We start from the raw sequence: 24,295 nt of genomic DNA on the forward strand, positions 1-24,295 counted from the left end.
CCTCTCTCCTCCTCTCTCCTCCTCTCTCTTCCTCTCTCTTCCTCTTCCTCCCCCTCCTCCTCCTCTCTCCTCCTCTTCCTCCTCCCCCTCCTACTACTGAAGGAGGAGTGATTACTAGAAACTAATAGTTTCCCATTTTATGTGTGGATGAAATGACGTAGTAGAGGACACACTATTTTGTGTAACTCAAAATGGGTAAAAATTCTACAAAGATCCAGAAAAAAAGGACCTTGTGCATTTCAGGTAAAATATCAACCCAATGTTTACATCCCAGGACAAATGAGCTAGCAACAGCAAGATAGATAGATAAATGTCCATGAATGTTTCATGTGTTTCGACCTGTCCCCAAATGTTGGTTTTGCTATTTTTAACCTGCGTGTCTGGATCGTGTCTGGATCATGTCTGGTTCGTGTCTGGTGTGGATGTACAAAATCAACATGCTTGTGCCCGGTGTACACAACATGTAACCCTCCCAGTTCAACAATAACAGGCGATGTGCCCTGTGTCCCTGTAGACCCTTACTAAAAAAGCACTCTAGGTAGAGGAAGCATGGAGCTGCTGTGGTAGAGGAAATGGCTTTTGGGTTTTCACTGAGCTTCACTTAAAGGGGTGTCACTGTCAACCGGCCATCTTTTAGTGGCTTGCTCAGTAGGGCTTGTATCCACCCGGGGTAAATTACTGCGGTCAGCAGATTGTTATTCACACAAAATTCAGCCGAGGCAGGCAATGTCTGAACAGACATATCAGTGGCAGGAGTAACTGTCTCCATAGACATATCAGTGACAGGAGTAACTGTCTCTATCGACATATCACTGACAGGAGTAACTGTCTCTATAGAGATATCAGTGACAGGAGTAACTGTCTCTATAGACATATCAGTGACAGGAGTAAGAACTGTTTGTTAGAATTTGTCTGTCCGTCCACCTGTCCGTCACTCTATTTTTAAGGTCTTTCGAGGATAGAAACAAATACATGTGGAATGTTTAGAAGCCTGGATGGTAAAGCAGAATATATCATCAGGTCAATGGAGGCTGCTGAGGGGAGGACGGTTCATAGTAATGGCTGGAATAGAGTCAATGGAATGTTACCATTCATGTGGTTTCCAATGTGGTTGATACCATTCCATTGACTCCATTCCAGTCTTTACTATGAGCCGTCCTCCCCTCAGTAGCCTCCACTGGCTCAAGTACAGATCTTACCACCGCACTTACCCTACAACGTACACTACCGGACAAAAGTTTAAGAACACCTACTCATTCAAGGTTTTTTTCTAGATTGTAGAATAATAGTGAAGACATCAAAACTATGAAATAACACATATGGAATCATGTAGTAACCAAAAAAGTGTTTAAAAAAATACAAATATATTTGACATTTGAGATTGTTCAAATAGCCACCCTTTGCCTTGATGATAGCATTCTCTCAACCAGCTTCATGAGGTAGTCACCTGGAATGCATTTCATTTATCGGTGTGCCTTCTTAAAAGTTCATGTATGGAATATTGTTCCTTCTTAATGCGTTTAGCCAATCAGTTGTGTTGTGACAAGGTAGGGGTAGTATACAGAAGATGGCCCTATTTGGTTAACCTTTCACGAGCCTCTACCCCGGGTCCGGGATCACCCCCCACCCCCCCCACACACTGATTAGCATAGCTAGCATAGCTTCACAAGTAGATAGTAGCATCTAAATATCATTAAATCACAAGTCCAAGACACCAGATGAAAGATACAGATCTTGTGAATAAAGCCACCATTTCAGATTTTTAAAATGTTTTACAGGGAAGACACAATATGTAAATCTATTAGCTAAACACGTTAGCAAAATACACCACTTTTCTAACTCCATCAGTTTCTTACTCCTTCAGGTGCTATCACCAATTCGGCTAAACTAAGATATTGATAGCCAATAACCTATAAAAAAACTCTTCAGATGACAGTCTGATAACATATTTATGGTATAGGATAGGTGTTGTTAGAAAAAAGTGCATATTTCAGGTAGAAATCACAGTTTACAATTGCACCGACCATCACAAATCGACTAGAATTACTAGATAGAGCAACGTGTATGACCAATTTACTCATCATAAAACATTTCATAAAAATAGACAAAGCATAGCAATGGAAAGACCCAGTTCTTGTGATTTCAGACCATATTTCAGATTTTCTAAGCGTTTTTCAGCGAAAACACAATAAATCGATAAGTTAGCATACCACATGTGCAAACGTTACCAGAGCATCGATTCCAGCCAAAGAGCGCTATAACGTAATCACCGCCAAAATATATTAATTTTTTCACTAACCTTCTCAGAATTCTTCAGATGACACTCCTGTAACATCATTTTACAACATACATATACAGTTTGTTCGAAAAGGTGCATATTTAGCCATACAAAACCGTGGTTACACAATAAAAATACTAGGAAATCAAGCCTCAATATGTCTGACGTCATCTATCAGAGTGATCTAGTTTAATTGAAAGCTAATCATATACTTGACTAAAAAATACAGGGTTGACAGGAATCGAAAGACAAATTAGTTCTTAATGCAACCGCTGACTTACATTTTTAAAATTATCCTTACTTTTCAATACAGGGTTCGCCAAGTGACGCGATAACAAACAAAATGGCGAAATATGCGTTTAAAATATTTCGACAGAACAACGATTTATCATATTAAATATTGGTTACTTTGAGCTGTTCTTCCATCAGATTCTTGGGCAATGTATCCTTTCTATGTTATAAACGTCTTTTGGTCGATAGATGTCCTCTGTCCTTCGAAATGTCCACCACCAACGACCGACACCCCGAAACGTTTCCAAAGCTAAAAAGGGCACGACAAAGAAATTCCTCAAAATCGCACTAAACGGATATAAATTGCTATAAAACGGTTCAAATTAACTACATTATGATGTTTTTAACAACTATAACGACTGAAAACATGACCGGAGAAATCTAACTAGTTAAACAACGATTTGGAATGAGGCAGGTCCGATGCCCATCTTGCTTGTGGCGCGCGGAGAGAGAGAAAGGTAGTCCCACGTTTTGTGCTTTTATATGGGCTGGGATTGTGCAATAGACTCCATTCAAAACGTGATGACGTACAGACACCCAGAGGAAGACGTAGGCAGTGTCGGTTTCTTCATAGCATTCACTGTCGCCTTAAAAACAGACTCCAGATCAGGGGTAAAAAATTCTGAAATCTGACCCCTGTCATGAAAAGTGCTGTAGATATTGTTCTGTACCACTCAGAGACAAAATTCCAACTTCTATAGAAACTAGAAGGTGTTTTCTATCCAATAATAACAATAATATGCATATTGTACGATCAAGAATTTAGCACGAGGCAGTTTAATTTGGAGACCCAAATATGCTAATGCGGAACAGCACCCCCTATAGTTGCAAGAAGTTAAAGACCAAGTCCATATTATGGTAAGAACAGCTCAAATAAGCAAAGAGAAATGACAGACCATCATTACTTTAAGACATGAAGGTCAGTCAATACAGAACATTTCAAGATCTTTGCAGTGCAGTCCCAAAAACCATCAAGTGCTATGATGAAACTGGCTCTCATGAGGACTTCCACAGGAATGGAAGACCCAGAGTTACATCTGTTGCAGAGGATAAGTTCATTACAGTTACCAGCCTCAGAACTTGCAGCCCAAATAAATACTTCACAGAGTTCAAGTAACAGACACATCTCAACATCAACTGTTCAGAGGAGACTGCGTGAATTAGGCCTTCATGGTCGAATTGCTGCAAAGAAACCACCAGTAAAGGACACCAATAAGAAGAAGAGACTTGCTTGGATCAAGAAACACGAGCAATGGACATTAGACCGGTGGAAAACTGTCCTTTGGTCTGGAGTCCAAATGTGAGATTTTTGGTTCCAACAGCCATGTCTTTGTGAAACGCAGAGTAGGTGAACGGATGATCTCTGCATGTGTGGTTCCCACTGTGAAGCATGGAGGAGAATTCAAGGGACACTTAACCAGCATGGCTACCAGACCATTCTGCAGCGATACACCATCCCATCTGGTTTGGGCTTAGTGGGACTATCATTTGTTTTTCAACAGTACAATGACCCAACACATCTCCAGGCTGTGTAAGGGATTTTGACCATGAAGGAGAGTGATGGAGTGCTGCATCAGATAACCTGGCTTCCACAATCACCCGACCTCAACCCAACTGAGATGGTTTGGGATGAGTTGGACTGCAGAGTGAAGGGTAAGCAGCCAACAAGTGCTCAGCATATGTCGGAACTCCTTCAAGACTGTTGGAAAAGCATTCCAGGTGAAGCTGGTTGAGAGAATGCCAAGAGTGTGCAAATGTGTCATCAAGGCAAAGGGTGGCTATTTGAATAATTTCAAATATAAAATATATTTTGATTTGTTTAACACGTTTTTGGTTACAACATGATTCCATATGTGTTATTTCATAGTTTTGATGTCTTCACTATTATTCTACAATGTAGAAAATAGTAAAAATAAAGAAAAACCCTTGAATGAGTAGGTAAAAGTAAAAATGTTGACCGGAAGTGTATACTGAATTCTGATGTCTCCAGAGAGGCTCTTTTCGCATGCAGAGACTTAACTGTGAGGTATATGAATGGGATGGATTCTCTATATTTAACTGTATCTGGAGCTAACTCAATACAAGCCAACCACGCTGTATAAAAGACATCTTTGTGAGAATGTCTGGAAGATGTCCTCAATGAACCCTCTTCAACCAGACTACCACTAAATACAAGGAACGGACAAGTCCTCAGAAAGCCTGCCTCTCATCTGGGCAGGGTATTTATTGGTAGCTGAGGGTGAGATGAGAGTCACAGACATTTCTCACTGCTGTGCGATTCAGAAAAAGACTTGACTTACTGACTTACTGGACTATATTAGTCTGAGTGGAGGGAATTCAGACTTACAGGACCAAATTAGTCTGAGTGGAGGGAATTCAGACTTACTGGACTATATTAGTCTGAGTGGAGGGAATTCAGACTTACTGGACTATATTAGTCTGAGTGGAGGGAATTCAGACTTACTGGACTATATTATTCTGAGTGGAGGGAATTCAGACTTACAGGACTATATTAGTCTGAGTGGAGGGAATTCAGACGTACAGGACTATATTAGTCTGAGTGGAGGGAATTCAGGCTTACTGGACTATATTAGTCTGAGTGGAGGGAATTCAGACTTACTGGACTATATTAGTCTGAGTGGAGGGAATTCAGACTTACTGGGCTATATTAGTCTGAGTGGAGGGAAGTCAGGCTTACTGGACTATATTAGTCTGAGTGGAGGGAATTCAGACTTACTGGACTAAATTAGTCTGAGTGGAGGGAATTCAGACTTAGTGGACTGTGGGGTAAAGGCATCCAAGAGTTCAACTTCCAACAGAGCGTGGTGGTTCAGGAACACTGGGCCTGCTGTGTCCTGCCTGTTTGTGAGAGAGAGAGAGAGAGAGAGAGAGAGAGAGAGAGAGAGAGAGAGAGAGAGAGAGAGAGAGAGAGAGGAGAGAGAGAGGAGAGAGAGAGGAGAGAGAGAGAGAGAGAGAGAGAGAGAGAGAGAGAGAGAGAGAGAGAGAGAGAGAGAGAGAGAGAGAGAGAGAGAGAGAGAGAGAGAGAGAGAGAGAGAATGTCTTGCCTGTTTAAGGGATACAGGTCAGCCTGGGTCATTGCCGGTCCTCTTGCTATGTATACTGTGGTTTTGGGAGAGGGCCTAGGTGCTACCAGCACACAGACACGTTGTTGCTGCTGACCTGCTAATGTTGGAAGGCTGTCTCTGTAGGCAGAGGTCCTGTCTACTTCTCTGAGATTCTGCAGCATCCTCTCTCTCTCACACAATTTAAGGGACCTCTGGCTTGATCCCTGGGTGACCCTTCCATGCTTGAAAGTTCTGGAACTCTGAGCCGTCGCGGAAACTCACAAATTAGATGGTTTCAACCGGGTCCCTTTTCATCCCAGGCCGGCTGACAAAAGCCCGGTCTTTAACATGGTCAAGAGGAGAAAGGCACGGCCCTGTAGAGCTGTTGTGGGCTGGAGGCTCAGAGAGAGTCATGGGAAAGAACTCTGTCTACTGTCTCTTCAGGGAGGGAACTGGTCTCATGACTCCATTTTGTCCAGACATACTGGGCTGTTTGGATCTACACTCTTTGTTACTGTTGTGTTGTTGTGTATGGTTTGTGTCAGGTGTTCACTTTTACAATGCATTTTGTTTTCTGTTCATGAGCGATGAGGTAAAGTGTTGGTGAGACATTAGTTCTTAATGTAAGATGTAATGAGGTCATACTAGCCAATAGGATTTTTTATTTAACCTTTAATAAACTAGGCAAGTCAGTTAAAGGACACATTCTTATTTACAACGACAGCCTACCCTGACCAAACCCTGTGGGACTCCCAATCACAGCCGGTTGTGATACAGCCTGGAATCGAACCAGGGTCTGTAGTGACACCTCTAGCACTGCGATTCAGTGCCTTTGACCCTTGCGCCACTCGGGAGCAAGAGTTCAAGTTCAAGGTTAAGTTTAAGCATCAGCCAATTAAAATCATTGATGTAGTGTCACGTGATAGAACGCTACATTGTAGGTGGTCCCATCTGATAACCTGTCACAGGTTAGCCCTATGCTAACCTCACCAGGGGGCAATGATTACTTCCTGTAACAAATTCCTCATTAGCCTATCAAAGATCTTAAACTTTTTCTTAAAATAGGTCAACCTCCAAATTCAAGGTTTACATGTTTCCCTCTGGTGGCTTAGTTGACCTATTTTAAGAAATGCCATTGGTTTGTGGAGAAAAAGTTTTAAGATCTTTGATAGGCTAATGAAGAATTTGTTACAGGAAGTAATCATTGCCACGTTCTGAGGTTAGCATAGGGCTAACGTGTGACAGGTTATCAGATGGGACCAGCTACAATGTAGCGTTCTATCACGTGACACTACATCAATGATTCTTATTGGCTGAAGCTTAAACTTAACCTTGAACTTAAACTAATGTTTTCAGGTATGGCCCCAAAGGGACGAGTTATTCAAAACATCTTTCCATAACTGCAACGTGTCATTAAGTTTTTGTTTAATAAAAGTATGTATTTTATTATTTTTTTTAAACAGGAGTATCCAACTGTTATGGTCGGAGTGTTCATCGAACAGCCCACTCCTTTCCTCTCTGAATTCTTCCAGAGACTTGTGACCCTCGACTACCCCAAAGATAAACTCAACGTCTTCGTTCATAACAACGTGAGTAACTGCAGCTGGATCTTGGCTCTGGATAGACTCAATTATGGTCCAAGACACAGCTCCTAATCCATCAACCATGTACTCTCCTTTCTCTCAGCTGTCTTTTAAATATAATATTAGTAATAACTATGTATCTCTCTCGCTCTCTCTGTTTCCCTCTCTCTCACTCTCTCTCTCTCGCTCTCTCTCTCTGTCTGTCTTTCTCTCTCTGTCTCTATCTCTCAATTCATTTTTTCCTCAAATGAAGGGCTTTATTGGCATGGGAAACATATGTTAACATTGCCAAAGCAAGTCAAGTAGATAATAAACACAAGTGAAATAAACAATAAAAATGAACAGTAAACATTACACTCACAGAAGTTCTTTCTCTCTTTCTCTTTCGCCCTCTCTCACCCTCTCTCCCTCTCTCACCCTCTCTCCCTCTCTCTCTCTTCAGGAGGTTTACCATGAGAGACACATCCAGAGGTTTTGGGAGGAGAGTAAAGATGTGTTTAACAGCTTCAAGGTTGTGGGTCCGGAGGAGAACTTGAGCCAAGGACAGGCAAGAAACATGGGCATGTATGTACAGCACGCTACCCGACCTGTGTGTGTGTGTGTGTGTGTGTGTGTGTGGGGGGGGGGGGGGGTGTGTGTGTGATGATTCCTCTAGCTGTGTGCCCCCCCCCCCCATCATATAATTTCACAGAGACATTTTTCATCTCAGACTTGTTATTTGATGAACAAAACAGTCTGAATGTAAATGAATAACAAGCTTACATTACCACGTACCATAAAAGGCTCCAGAGCAATTAGCCTTAAGTAATCATCACAGTAAATATGCAAATCAGGAAGCTCAGTCACTCTGATGTTGAATTGGAAATGGAAGCTCAGTCACTCTGATGTTGAATTGGAAACGGAAGCTCAGTCACTCTGATGTTGAATTGGAAACGGAGGCTCAGTCACTCTGATGTTGAGTTGGAAACGGAAGCTCAGTCACTCTGATGTTGAGTTGGAAACGGAAGCTCAGTCACTCTGATGTTGAGTTGGAAACGGAAGCTCAGTCACTCTGATGTTGAGTTGGAAATGGAAGCTCAGTCACTCTGATGTTGAATTGGAAACGGAGGCTCAGTCACTCTGATGTTGAGTTGGAAACGGAGGCTCAGTCACTCTGATGTTGAATTGGAAACGGAGGCTCAGTCACTCTGATGTTGAGTTGGAAACGGAGGCTCAGTCACTCTGATGTTGAGTTGGAAACGGAGGCTCAGTCACTCTGATGTTGAGTTGGAAACGGAAGCTCAGTCACTCTGATGTTGAGTTGGAAATGGAAGTTTAGTCACTCTGATGTTGAGTTGGAAACGGAAGTTCAGTCACTCTGATGTTGAGTTGGAAACGGAAGCTCAGTCACTCTGATGTTGAGTTGGAAACGGAAGCTCAGTCACTCTGATGTTGAGTTGGAAAAGGAAACTCAGTCACTCTGATGTTGAGTTGGAAACGGAAGTTCAGTCACTCTGATGTTGAGTTGGAAACGGAAGCTCAGTCACTCTGATGTTGAGTTGGAAACGGAAGCTCAGTCACTCTGATGTTGAGTTGGAAACGGAAGCTCAGTCACTCTGATGTTGAGTTGGAAAAGGAAACTCAGTCACTCTGATGTTGAGTTGGAAACGGTGTCTAAATACGAGCACCTACATATAAGGGTTTTGTATTGGTGTCAAAAGATTTTAAATATATTAAGGATAGAAAAAACGACATATCTGTCAAATGTTTAGCTTAAAACAGATTTAGAGTTTGTCTTGGCTAAAATACTGTTTTAGGAGAGAATGTAGACAGGAAACACACGGGACACACCACGTCATTCCAACGTGGAAATGTGGGTAATATTTTATTGAGACGTTGACAAATGACATTTCAAACATTTATTCACCCATTCAAAAAAGACAGCCAGAAGTTTGTGGATTTGTTATCACTGCGTTTTCAACCTTTAAAAAGCACAGGAAAGTTCAAATGGGAATACAATGTCGGATATTTTGTTTATGTATTGTCTATATGTATTATCTACATGTATTGTCTATTTTTAGTTGAATCCTGGGTTGAATTGAAACAATAGCTATTGATGACTTCACAAATGTTATATAGTCCTAAATAGTATCATTGATAATTTTTATTTAAATTTTTTTTAACTAGGCAAGTCAGTTAAGAACAAATTCTTATTTACACTGACGGCCTACCATGGCCAAACCGTAACCCGGACGACGATGGGCCAATTGTGCGCCGCCCTATGGGACTCCCAATCACGGCCGTTTGTGATACAGACTGGAATCGAACCGAGGTCTGTAGTGATCCCTCTAGCACTGAGATGCACTGGCTTAGACCGCTGCGCCACTCGGGAGCCAGGAGAAAAATACAGCGTGTATATGACTTAAAAAGTATTGTCACATTTAATAAGCTCTGTTAAACCTTCCCGTTGGAATGACAATGACAGCAACAGGGAATATATTTAGTTATTGAGAGATAGGACATTGGTAGTAGTCAGTGATACGTTTCATAGCTAGCAGGGCTTGGTTAACACCATGGATGGGTAGCTTTAGAGGTGCCGGCCAGCCTATTGTTGTTTTTTTTTGATAGTGGGTATAAGGTTGAAGATCACACGTTGTTTCAAAGGTACAAATTCAACATATTTCATACAAGGTTTGTCTATGTTGAAAATTGGTTACAATGAGAACATAATCCTGTGATTTTGAAATTTCACCTTAAAAAAAAAAACTGTTTAAAAAAATAAAAAATCCGAAGCATTTTCCACGTAGATTCCACGTCACAATAAGTTGACAAGTTACGTTGAAACAACGTTGATTCAACCAGTTTGTGCCCAATGGGAAGAAAGTCTTTCGGATGCAAAAAAAAATCTGACTAAGAAGCTAAGATCAAGATAGTTTTTGTTTTGATATCAAAATTAATCATGCTTTAGTATTAAAAATAGGATAAATTAATCATGCTTTAGTATTAAAAATAGGAGAAATTAATCATGCTTTAGTATTAAAAATAGGAGAAAGATTGTTCAAACAACTCTTCTCCCTGTATTGGATTGTGGTGATATTGTTTACATGCCTGCGGCAGAACCTCTGTTTTATAACCCTTGGACGCCGTCTACCATTCAGCAATACGTTTTATCACAGCGGACAGTTTTAGGACTCATCGTTATAGTCTGTATATAAATGTGGGACGGACCTCTCTGTCTGTAAGAACATTTTTATTGTATTTATTTACACAGCAATCTGACAGAAACTCCCTCTGTATGTAACATCATAAATTAAGATAAGAATCATAAATGACCAAACCCGTTCTCAGGAATGGATAATAACACTAGAGATCCCTCCAGTCTCTACAGATTTAGGAAAATCTGTGTTTTGGATTTTATGTCCTCAAATTTGTGGAACAATCTGCAAAGTTCACAGCAGTTAGTGGAAGGACCGACGCCGGAGATGAGAAGCAGGGACGGGGAGTCAACATTTAATCAGGGACAAACAGGTAACAAGCCAGGCACAGCGTCGGGCACACGGGTAAACAAGGACATATGACAATCAATGCTGAAGTAGGGAACAGAGCGGGGAACCAGACAGATACAGGGAAGGTAATGACAGAGGTGATTGAGTCCAGGTGAGTCCAATAATCGCTGATGCGCGTTACGGGGGAAAGGCAGGTGTGCGTAATGATGGTGGCAGGAGTGCGTAATGCTGGGCAGCCTGGCGCCTTTGAGCGCCAGGGGGGAAGAGTGGGAGCAGACGTGACAGCCACATGTGCTGATGTCACTCAGGAAGTGTACACTATAGATTGAGGACCTCTATGTAGTTGAATGTGTTTGATTTTTATTAAATATGTTTATTTATTATTATTTATTTTTTATTGTGCTGAATTTGTATTGTTTTATACACATGTGTATGTTGTTTTAATATTCTGTTTTTATTGTAATGTGTACAGGGCTCTATTGTAAAAGAGATTTTAATCTCAATGTGACTCCCTGTTTAAATAAAGGTAAAATAAAAAATAAAGAAACAGACCTACATCTCATCTGAAACCAGAACTTCAGAGACTTGTGTCATTAGAGAACAGTGTGTGAATGTTCCCACTGTCACGTTCCTGACCTGTTTTCTGTTGTTTTGTATGTGTGTGATGGTCAGGGCGTGAGTTTTGGGTGGGCAGTCTATGTTTGCTGTTTCTATGTTGGTTTTGGGTTGCCTGGTATGGCTCTTAATTAGAGGCAGGTGTTTTGCGTTTTCCTCTAATTGAGAGTCATATTAAGGTAGGTTGTTCTCACTGTTTGTTGGTGGGTGATTGTCGCTGTGTCTGTGTTTGTTGCTCCACACGGTACTGTCTCGTCTCGTTCATTCGGTCGTTCCTGTTCATGTGTTCTTCGTTTCATGTAAGTTCATAGTTTAGGTCTGTCTAGTTCGTTTTGTTATTTTGTATATTTAGTCAAGTGTATTTCGTGTCTGTCTTCGTCTTACAATAAAGTCATTATGTATTCATCACCCGCTGCGCCTTGGTCTACTCACTCACCGAAAGAGAGCCGTTATAGAATCACCCACCCCACCCAGATCAAGCAGCGGGTTAACGGACAGCCACGACAGCAGCAGTGGGAAAAGGAGGATTGGACATGGGAAGAGATCCTGGACGGTAAAGGACCCTGGGCAGAGCCAGTGGAGTGTCGCCGCCCCAAAGCGGAGCTGGAGGCAGCGAAAGCGGAGAGGCGACGTTATGAGGAGGCAGCACGGAAGCAAGGCTGGAAGCCCGCAAGTACTACCCTAAAATTTCTTGGGGGGAGGCTAAGAGGTAGTGGGCCGAGGGCAGGTAGGAGACCTGCGCCCACTTCCCAGGCTAACCGTGGAGAGCGGGAGTACGGGCAGACGCCGTGTTACGCAGTAGAGCGCACGGTGTCTCCTGTACGGGTGCATAGCCCAGTGCGGGTTATTCCACCTCCCCGCACTGGTAGGGCTAGATTGAGCATTGAGCCAAGTGCCATGAGGCCGGCTCTACATATCTGGCCACCAGTACGTCTCCTTGGGCCGGCTTACATGGCACCAGCCTTACGCATGGTGTCCCCGGTTCGCCTACATGGCCCGGTGCGGGTTATTCCACCTCCCCGCACTGGTCGGGCGACGGGGAGCATTCAGCCAGGTAAGGTTGGGCAGGCTCGGTGCTCAAGGGAGCCAGTACGCCTACACGGTCCGGTATTTCCGGCGCTACCTCCTCACCCCAGCCCAGTACCATCAGTGCCGACACCACGCACCAGGCTTCCAGTGCATCTCCAGAGCCCTGTTCCTCCTCCACGCACTCTCCCTATGGTGCGTGTCTCCAGCCCAGTGCCTCCAGTTCCGGTACCGCGCACCAGGCTGTCTCTCCGTCTCCTCCCTACAGAACTGCCCGTCTGCCCAGCGGCGCCTGAACTGCCCGTCTGCCCAGCGGCACCTGAACTGCCCGTCTGCCCAGCGGCGCCTGAACTGCCCGTCTGCCCAACGGCGCCTGAACTGCCCGTCTGCCATGAGCCTGCAAAGCTGTCCGTCTGCCATGAGCCTGCAAAGCCGCCCATCTGCCAAGAGCCTACAGAGCCTTCCGCCAGACCGGATCAGCCAGAGCCTTCCGCCAGACCGGATCAGCCAGAGCCTTCCGCCAGACCGGATCAGCCAGAGCCTTCCGCCAGACCGGATCAGCCAGAGCCTTCCGCCAGACCGGATCAGCCAGAGCCTTCCGCCAGACCGGATCAGCCAGAGCCTTCCGCCAGACCGGATCAGCCAGAGCCTTCCGCCAGACCGGATCAGCCAGAGCCTTCCGCCAGACCGGATCAGCCAGAGCCTTCCGCCAGACCGGATCAGCCAGAGCCGTCCAGCCAGGACCAGCCAGAGCCGTCCAGCCAGGACCAGCCAGAGCCGTCCAGCCAGGACCAGCCAGAGCCGTCCAGCCAGGACCTGCCAGAGCCGTCCAGCCAGGACCTGCCAGAGCCGTCCAGCCAGGACCTGCCAGAGCCGTCCAGCCAGGACCTGCCAGAGCCGTCCAGCCAGGACCTGCCAGAGTCCCTCAGCCAGGACCTGCCAGAGTCCCTCAGCCAGGACCTGCCAGAGTCCCTCAGCCAGGACCTGCCAGAGTCCCTCAGCCAGGACCTGCCAGAATCACTCAGCCAGGACCTGCCAGAGTCCCTCAGCCAGGACCTGCCAGAGTCCCTCAGCCAGGACCTGCCAGAGTCCCTCAGCCAGGACCTGCCAGAGTCCCTCAGCCAGGACCTGCCAGAGTCCCTCAGCCAGGACCTGCCAGAGTCCCTCAGCCCGGTGCTGCCCCTTATCCCGGTGCTGCCCCTTATCCCGGTGCTGGCCCTTATCCCGGTGCTGCCCCTTCATTTAGGTGGTTTTAGTTGGAGGGTGGTCATTGGGAGGGGGATACAGAAGCGGGGAGTGACTATGGTGGTGTGGGGACAGCGTCCGGAGCCTGAGCCACCACCGTGGTCAGATGCCCACCCAGACCCTCCCCTGGACTTTGTGCTGGTGCGCCCGGCGTTCGCACCTTGAGGGGGGGGTTCTGTCACGTTCCTGACCTGTTTTCTGTTGTTTTGTATGTGTGTGATGGTCAGGGCGTGAGTTTTGGGTGGGCAGTCTATGTTTGCTGTTTCTATGTTGGTTTTGGGTTGCCTGGTATGGCTCTTAATTAGAGGCAGGTGTTTTGCGTTTTCCTCTAATTGAGAGTCATATTAAGGTAGGTTGTTCTCACTGTTTGTTGGTGGGTGATTGTCGCTGTGTCTGTGTTTGTTGCTCCACACGGTACTGTCTCGTCTCGTTCATTCGGTCGTTCCTGTTCATGTGTTCTTCGTTTCATGTAAGTTCATAGTTTAGGTCTGTCTAGTTCGTTTTGTTATTTTGTATATTTAGTCAAGTGTATTTCGTGTCTGTCTTCGTCTTACAATAAAGTCATTATGTATTCATCACCCGCTGCGCCTTGGTCTACTCACTCACCTAAAGAGAGCCGTTATACCCACATGTCTTCTCTAGGTTACGCTGTGCAAAGCCATGCAGAGACATGACTGGTATTTACAGTAGCCAGGGTCAATATCAGGAGCACAGGATCAAACTTTCCCCTCACCTCACCTCGCCGCAGAGAGACTAGAGCCCCCTATCCCTTATCACCCAATACCCTATCACCTATCACCCTATCACCTATCACCCTATTCCCATATCACCCTATTCCCTATCCCCCTATCCCCCGATCACATATATCCCTGTCACCCTATCCCCTGTCACCCTATCCCCCTACCACCTATCTCCCTGTCACCCTATTCCCATATCACCCTATCCCCTATCACCCTATCCCCCTATCACATATCTCCCTGTCACCCTATCCCTCTATCCTCTATCCCCCTATCCCTCTATCCCCCATCACCCTATTCCCTATCCCCCTATCCCCCGATCACATATATCCCTGTCACCCTATCCCCCTATCACCCTATCCCCCTATCACCTATCTCCCTGTCACCCTATTCCCATATCACCCTATTCCCTATCCCCCTATCCCCCGATCACATATCTCCCTGTCACTCTATCCCTCTATCCTCTATCCCCCTATCCCCGATCACATATATCCCTGTCACCCTATCCCCCTATCACCCTATCCCCCTATCACCTATCTCCCTGTCACCCTATTCCCATATCACCCTATTCCCTATCCCCCTATCCCCCGATCACATATCTCCCTATCCCTCTATCCCCCTATCACCTATCTCCCTGTCACCCTATCCCTCTATCCTCTATCCCCCTATCACCTATCTCCCTGTCACCCTATCCCTCTATCCTCTATCCCCCTATCACCTATCTCCCTGTCACCCTATTCCCATATCACCCTATTCCCTATCCCCCGATCACATATCTCCCTGTCACCCTATCCCTCTATCCTCTATCCCTCTATCCCCTATCACCCTATCCCCTATCCCTATATCACCTATCTCCCTGTAACCCTATCACCCTATCCCCTTATCCTAATCCCGTATCCTGAGCATTCTGTGTTGAGTAATATAGTCTGTTGTCATATTGACATGTCAAAATGCTGTAGGCCTCATGCTCACTGAGATAGCCTGGTCCCAGACCTGTTTCTGCTGTCTAGCCTTTCAGACCAAGCAGCATTTGTTCTAAAACTGCATAAAACTGTCTCGTCTCGTGAACTGGGTTTAAGGGTTATCACCGTTCTGTAATCTTCAGATCAATACATAATCCTCCATTACAACATACTTTAACAGGCTCATTGAGAACTAACAGGCTCATAGATAACTAACTAACAGGCTCATTGAGAACTAACTAACAGACTCATAGAGAACTAACTAACAGGCTCAAAGAGAACTAACTAACAGACTCATAGAGAACTAACTAACAGGCTCATTGAGAACTAACTAACAGACTCATAGATAACTAACTAACAACTCATAGAGAACTAACTAACAGACTCATAGAGAACTAACTAACAGGCGCATAGAGAACTAACTAACTAACTAACTAACTAACAACTCATAGAGAACTAACTAACTAACAGACTCATAGAGAACTAACTAACAGACTCATAGATAACTAACTAACAACTCATAGAGAACTAACTAACAGACTCATAGAGAACTAACTAACTAACAACTCATAGAGAACTAACTAACAGGCTCATTGAGAACTAACTATCAGGGTCATTGAGAACTAACTAACAGACTCATAGAGAACTAACTAACTAACAACTCATAGAGAACTAACTAACAGACTCATAGAGAACTAACTAACAGGCTCATAAAGAACTAACTAACATGCTCATTGAGAACTAACTAACAGACTCATAGAGAACTAACTAACAGACTCATAGAGAACTAACTAACTAACAACTCATAGAGAACTAACTAACTAACAACTCATAGAGAACTAACTAACAGACTCATAGAGAACTAACTAACTAACAGACTAATAGAGAACTAACTAACAGACTCATAGAGAACTAACTAACTAACAGACTCATAGAGAACTAACTAACTAACAGACTCATAGAGAACTAACTAACAGGCTTATTGAGAACTAACTAACAGGCTCATAGAGAACTAACTAACAGACTCATAGAGAACTAACTAACAGGCTCATAGAGAACTAACTAACAGGCTCATAGAGAACTAACTAACAGGCTCATAGAGAACTAACTAACAGGCTCATAGATAACTAACTAACAGGCTCATAGATAACTAACTAACAGGCTCATAGAGAACTAACTAACAGGCTCATTGAGAACTAACTAACAGACTCATAGAGAACTAACTAACAGGCTCATAGAGAACTAACTAACAGGCTCATAGAGAACTAACTAACAGGCTCATAGAGAACTAACTAACAGGCTCATAGAGAACTAACTAACAGGCTCATAGAGAACTAACTAACAGGCTCATAGAGAACTAACTAACAGACTCATAGAGAACTAACTAACAGGCGCATAGAGAACTAACTAACTAACTAACTAACTAACAACTCATAGAGAACTAACTAACTAACAGACTCATAGAGAACTAACTAACAGACTCATAGATAACTAACTAACAACTCATAGAGAACTAACTAACAGACTCATAGAGAACTAACTAACAGACTCATAAATAACTAACTAACAACTCATAGAGAACTAACTAACAGGCTCATAGAGAACTAACTAACAGGCTCATAGAGAACTAACTAACAGACTCATAGATAACTAACTAACAACTCATAGAGAACTAACTAACAGGCTCATAGAGAACTAACTAACAGACTCATAGAGAACTAACTAACAGCTCATAGAGAACTAACTAACAGGCGCATAGAGAACTAACTAACTAACAACTCATAGAGAACTAACTAACTAACAGACTCATAGAGAACTAACTAACAGACTCATAGAGAACTAACTAACTAACAGACTCATAGAGAACTAACTAACAGGCTCATAGAGAACTAACTAACTAACAACTCATAGAGAACTAACTAACAGGCTCATAGAGAACTAACTAACAGACTCATAGAGAACTAACTAACAGACTCATAGAGAACTAACTAACAGACTCATAGATAACTAACTAACAACTCATAGAGAACTAACTAACAGACTCATAGAGAACTAACTAACAGACTCATAGATAACTAACTAACAACTCATAGAGAACTAACTAACAGGCTCATAGAGAACTAACAGGCTCATAGAGAACTAACTAACAGACTCATTGAGAACTAACTAACAGGCTCATTGAGAACTAACTAACAGACTCATAGATAACTAACTAACAACTCATAGAGAACTAACTAACAGGCTCATAGAGAACTAACTAACTAACTAACTAACTAACTAACTAACAACTCATAGAGAACTAACTAACTAACATGCTCATAGAGAACTAACTAACAGGCTCATAGAGAACTAACTAACTAACAACTCATAGAGAACTAACTAACAGGCTCATTGAGAACTAACTAACAGACTCATAGATAACTAACTAACAACTCATAGAGAACTAACTAACAGGCTCATAGAGAACTAACTAACTAACTAACTAACTAACAACTCATAGAGAACTAACTAACTAACAGGCTCATAGAGAACTAACTAACAGGCTCATAGAGAACTAACTAACAGGCTCATAGAGAACTAACTAACTAACAACTCATAGAGAACTAACTAACTAACAGACTCATAGAGAACTAACTAACAGAATCATAGAGAACTAACTAACTAACAGGCTCATAGAGAACTAACTAACTAACAACTCATAGAGAACTAACTAACAGGCTCATTGAGAACAAACTAACAGACTCATAGATAACTAACAACTCATAGAGAACTAACTAACAGGCTCATAGAGAACTAACTAACTAACTAACTAACAACTCATAGAGAACTAACTAACTAACAGGCTCATAGAGAACTAACTAACAGGCTCATAGAGAACTAACTAACAGGCTCATAGAGAACTAACTAACTAACAACTCATAGAGAACTAACTAACAGACTCATAGATAACTAACTAACAACTCATAGAGAACTAACTAACAGGCTCATAGAGAACTAACTAACTAACTAACTAACAACTCATAGAGAACTAACTAACTAACAGGCTCATAGAGAACTAACTAACAGGCTCATAGAGAACTAACTAACAGGCTCATAGAGAACTAACTAACTAACAACTCATAGAGAACTAACTAACTAACAGACTCATAGAGAACTAACTAACAGAATCATAGAGAACTAACTAACTAACAGGCTCATAGAGAACTAACTAACTAACAACTCATAGAGAACTAACTAACAGGCTCATTGAGAACTAACTAACAGACTCATAGATAACTAACTAACAACTCATAGAGAACTAACTAACAGGCTCATAGAGAACTAACTAACTAACAACTCATAGAGAACTAACTAACTAACAGGCTCATAGAGAACTAACTAACAGGCTCATAGAGAACTAACTAACAGGCTCATAGAGAACTAACTAACTAACAACTCATAGAGAACTAACTAACAGACTCATAGAGATCTAACTAACAGGCTCATAGAGAACTAACTAACAGGCTCATAGAGAACTAACTAACAGGCTCATAGAGAACTAACTAACAGGCTCATAGAGAACTAACTAACAGACTCATAGAGAACTAACTAACAGGCTCATAGATAACTAACTAACAACTCGTAGAGAACTAACTAACAACTCATAGAGAACTAACTAACAGACTCATAGATAACTAACTAACAACTCATAGAGAACTAACTAACAACTCATAGAGAACTAACTAACAGACTCATAGATAACTAACTAACAACTCATAGAGAACTAACTAACTAACAGACTCATAGAGAACTAACTAACAGAATCATAGAGAACTAACCAACAGAATCATAGAGAACTAACTAACTAACAGGCTCATAGATAACTAACTAACAGGATCATAGAGAACTAACTAACTAACAACTCATAGAGAACTAACTAACTAACAGACTCATAGAGAACTAACTAACTAACAGGCTCATAGAGAACTAACTAACAGGCTCATAGAGAACTAACTAACAGGCTCATAGAGAACTAACTAACAGGCTCATAGAGAACTAACTAACTAACAGGCTCATAGAGAACTAACTAACAGGCTCATAGAGAACTAACTAACAGGCTCATAGAGAACTAACTAACAGGCTCATAGAGAACTAACTAACAGACTCATAGATAACTAACTAACAGGCTCATAGAGAACTAACTAACAGGCTCATAGAGAACTAACTAACAGCTCATGAGAACACTAACAGACTCATAGAGAACTAACTAACAGGCTCATAGAGAACTAACTAACAGGCTCATAGAGAACTAACTAACAGACTCATAGAGAACTAACTACAGGCTGAGCGACTCATAGAGAACTAACTAACAGACTCATAGAGAACTAACTAACAGGCTCATAGAGAACTAACTAACAGACTCATAGAGAACTAACTAACAGACTCATAGAGAACTAACTAACAGGCTCATAGAGAACTAACTAACAACTCATAGAGAACTAACTAACAGGCTCATAGAGAACTAACTAACAGACTCATAGAGAACTAACTAACAGGCTCATAGAGAACTAACTAACAGGCTCATAGAGAACTAACTAACAGACTCATAGAGAACTAACTAACAGACTCATAGAGAACTAACTAACAGACTCATAGAGAACTAACTAACAGACTCATAGAGAACTAACTAACAACTCATAGAGAACTAACTAACAGGCTCATAGAGAACTAACTAACTAACAGACTCATAGAGAACTAACTAACAGGCTCATAGAGAACTAACTAACAGGCTCATAGAGAACTAACTAACAGGCTCATAGAGAACTAACTAACTAACAGACTCATAGAGAACTAACTAACAGGCTCATAGAGAACTAACTAACAGGCTCATAGAGAACTAACTAACTAACAGACTCATAGAGAACTAACTAACAGGCTCATAGAGAACTAACTAACAGGCTCATAGAGAACTAACTAACTAACAGACTCATAGAGAACTAACTAACAGACTCATAGAGAACTAACTAACAGACTCATAGAGAACTAACTAACAGGCTCATAGAGAACTAACTAACAGACTCATAGAGAACTAACTAACAGACTCATAGAGAACTAACTAACAGGCTCATAGAGAACTAACTAACAACTCATAGAGAACTAACTAACAGGCTCATAGAGAACTAACTAACAGACTCATAGAGAACTAACTAACAGGCTCATAGAGAACTAACTAACAGGCTCATAGAGAACTAACTAACAGACTCATAGAGAACTAACTAACAGACTCATAGAGAACTAACTAACAGGCTCATAGAGAACTAACTAACAGACTCATTGAGAACTAACTAACAGACTCATAGAGAACTAACTAACAGACTCATAGAGAACTAACTAACAACTCATAGAGAACTAACTAACAGGCTCATAGAGAACTAACTAACTAACAGACTCATAGAGAACTAACTAACAGGCTCATAGAGAACTAACTAACAGGCTCATAGAGAACTAACTAACAGGCTCATAGAGAACTAACTAACTAACAGACTCATAGAGAACTAACTAACAGGCTCATAGAGAACTAACTAACAGGCTCATAGAGAACTAACTAACTAACAGACTCATAGAGAACTAACTAACAGGCTCATAGAGAACTAACTAACAGGCTCATAGAGAACTAACTAACTAACAGACTCATTGAGAACTAACTAACAGACTCATAGAGAACTAACTAACAGGCTCATTGAGAACTAACTAACAGGCTCATAGATAACTAACTAACAGACTCATAGAGAACTAACTAACAGGCTCATAGAGAACTAACTAACAGGCTCATAGAGAACTAACTAACAGGCTCATAGAGAACTAACTAACAGACTCATAGAGAACTAACTAACAGGCTCATAGAGAACTAACTAACAGGCTCATAGAGACCTAACTAACAACTCATAGAGAACTAACTAACAACTCATAGAGAACTAACTCTCGTTAGTATAGAATTAGCAGAGAGTAGTGTTTACTTAGGATCTATTAATCGCTATCTTGCAAATTACGATTTATGTCAAAGTTTGTGCGTGGTAGCGCATCAGGCTATCATCATGTTGTCAGTTGAATTGATCAATAATGATTGATTAGATGTTTTGTTTCCTCCGTTTCTTTAAACCAGGGGGCTGTGTCGTAAGGACCCAGGCTGTGACTTCTACCTCAGTATGGACGCTGACGTGATGCTCACCAACAGACAGACCCTGAAAATCCTCATCGAGCAGAACAGGTATGGGTTTGTGCCACTGTCTGAAGTTAGGGTTAAGGTTTGATCAGGCTCTTTTAACAGAACAGGTATGGTATTGTGTCACTGTCTGAAGTTAGGGTTAAGGGTGAAAGTTTGATCAGGCTCTTTTAACAGAACAGGAATGGTATTGTGTCACTGTCTGAAGTTAGGGTTAAGGGTGAAAGTTTGATCAGGCCATTTGAACAGAACCGGTATGGTATTGTGTCACTGTCTGAAGTTAGGGTTAAGGTTGAAAGTTTGATCAGGCCATTTGAACAGAACAGGTATGGTATTGTGTCACTGTCTGAAGTTAGGGTTAAGGGTTAAAGTTTGATCAGGCCATTTCAACAGAACAGGTATGACATCCTTATAGTGTTGTGGCTGTTTCTACTCAGGGGAAGTGTCTTATGGGCAGAAGCCCAATGATCTAACATGCATGCACAGTGTTTGCAAACTTGTTATGGGGTGCGTAAGGAACAGGGACTCTTATTGTGTTAATGCTGCTGGCCATAAGGAACAGGGACTCTTATTGTGTTAATGCTGCTGGCCATAAGGAACAGGGACTCTTCTTGTGTTAATGCTGCTGGCCATAAGGAACAGGGACTCTTCTTGTGTTAATGCTGCTGGCCATAAGGAACAGGGACTCTTATTGTGTTAATGCTGCTGGCCATAAGGAACAGGGACTCTTATTGTGTTAATGCTGCTGGCCATAAGGAACAGGGACTCTTATTGTGTTAATGCTGCTGGCCATAAGGAACAGGGACTCTTATTGTGTTAATGCTGCTGGCCATAAGGAACAGGGACTCTTATTGTGTTAATGCTGCTGGCCATAAGGAACAGGGACTCTTCTTGTGTTAATGCTGCTGGCCATAAGGAACAGGGACTCTTATTGTGTTAATGCTGCTGGCCATAAGGAACAGGGACTCTTATTGTGTTAATGCTGCTGGCCATAAGGAACAGGGACTCTTATTGTGTTAATGCTGCTGGCCATAAGGAACAGGGACTCTTATTGTGTTAATGCTGCTGGCCATAAGGAACAGGGACTCTTATTGTGTTAATGCTGCTGGCCATAAGGAACAGGGACTCTTATTGTGTTAATGCTGCTGGCCATAAGGAACAGGGACTCTTATTGTGTTAATGCTGCTGGCCATAAGGAACAGGGACTCTTATTGTGTTAATGCTGCTGGCCATAAGGAACAGGGACTCTTATTGTGTTAATGCTGCTGGCCATAAGGAACAGGGACGCTTATTGTGTTAATGCTGCTGGCCATAAGGAACAGGGACTCTTATTGTGTTAATGCTGCTGGCCATAAGGAACAGGGACTCTTATTGTGTTAATGCTGCTGGCCATAAGGAACAGGGACTCTTATTGTGTTAATGCTGCTGGCCATAAGGAACAGGGACTCTTATTGTGTTAATGCTGCTGGCCATAAGAAACAGGGACTCTTATTGTGTTAATGCTGCTGGCCATAAGGAACAGGGACTCTTATTGTGTTAATGCTGCTGGCCATAAGGAACAGGGACTCTTATTGTGTTAATGCTGCTGGCCATAAGGAACAGGGACTCTTATTGTGTTAATGCTGCTGGCCATAAGGAACAGGGACTCTTATTGTGTTAATGCTGCTGGCCATAAGGAACAGGGACTCTTATTGTGTTAATGCTGCTGGCCATAAAGAACAGGGACTCTTATTGTGTTAAAGGTTATATTACTGCTGAAGGTTATATTAATGCTGAAGGTTATATTACTGCTGCAGACTGTTGAAGGTTATATTACTGTTGAAGGTTATATTACTGTTGAAGGTTATATTACTGCTGAAGGTTATATTACTGCTGAAGGTTATATTACTGCTGCAGGTTATATTACTGTTGAAGGTTATATTACTGTTGAAGGTTATATTACTGTTGAAGGTTATATTACTGTTGAAGGTTATATTACTGCTGAAGGTTATATTACTGCTTAAGGTTATATTACTGCTGAAGGTTATATTACTGCTGCAGTCTGTTGAAGGTTATATTACTGCTGAAGGTTATATTACTGTTGAAGGTTATATTACTGCTGAAGGTTATATTACTGCTGAATGTTATATTACTGCTGCAGGTTATATTACTGTTGAAGGTTATATTACTGCTGAAGGTTATATTACTGCTGCAGGTTATATTACTGCTGAAGGTTATATTACTGCTGCAGGTTATATTACTGCTGAAGGTTATATTACTGTTGAAGGTTATATTACTGTTGAAGGTTATATTACTGCTGCAGGTTATATTACTGCTGCAGGTTATATTACTGCTGCAGGTTATATTACTGTTGAAGGTTATATTACTGCTGAAGGTTATATTACTGCTGCAGGTTATATTACTGCTGCAGGTTATATTACTGCTGAAGGTTATATTACTGCTGCAGGTTATATTACTGCTGCAGTCTGTTGAAGATTATATTACTGCTGCAGGTTATATTACTGCTGCAGTCTGTTGAAGGTTATATTACTGCTGAAGGTTATATTACTGCTGAAGGTTATATTACTGCTAAAGGTTATATTACTGTTGAAGGTTATGTTACTGCTGAATGTTATATTACTGCTGAAGGTTATATTACTGTTGAAGGTTATATTACTGCTGAAGTCTGTTGAAGGTTATATTACTGCTGAAGGTTATATTACTGCTGAAGGTTATATTACTGCTAAAGGTTATATTACTGTTGAAGGTTATGTTACTGCTGAATGTTATATTACTGCTGAAGGTTATATTACTGTTGAAGATTATA

General features: G+C 42.1%; 1 protein-coding gene across 3 annotated transcripts in view; it reads left to right on the forward strand.

Annotated features, from left to right (window-relative positions):
- The window catches only part of LOC139531471 (procollagen-lysine,2-oxoglutarate 5-dioxygenase 2-like), a 175,314-nt gene that overhangs the window by 114,944 nt on the left and 36,075 nt on the right, over positions 1–24,295 (forward strand). For all 3 annotated transcript variants that reach the window (XM_071327947.1, XM_071327946.1, XM_071327945.1), the window contains exons 9-11: positions 7,098–7,223; positions 7,660–7,781; positions 21,430–21,534. In XM_071327947.1, coding sequence (XP_071184048.1) covers positions 7,098–7,223; positions 7,660–7,781; positions 21,430–21,534 — 353 coding nt within the window. The remainder of the gene's footprint in view (positions 1–7,097; positions 7,224–7,659; positions 7,782–21,429; positions 21,535–24,295) is intronic.

The sequence above is a fragment of the Salvelinus alpinus genome, chromosome 10 (assembly GCF_045679555.1).
Source record: "Salvelinus alpinus chromosome 10, SLU_Salpinus.1, whole genome shotgun sequence".
Taxonomy (NCBI): Eukaryota; Metazoa; Chordata; class Actinopteri; order Salmoniformes; family Salmonidae; genus Salvelinus; species Salvelinus alpinus.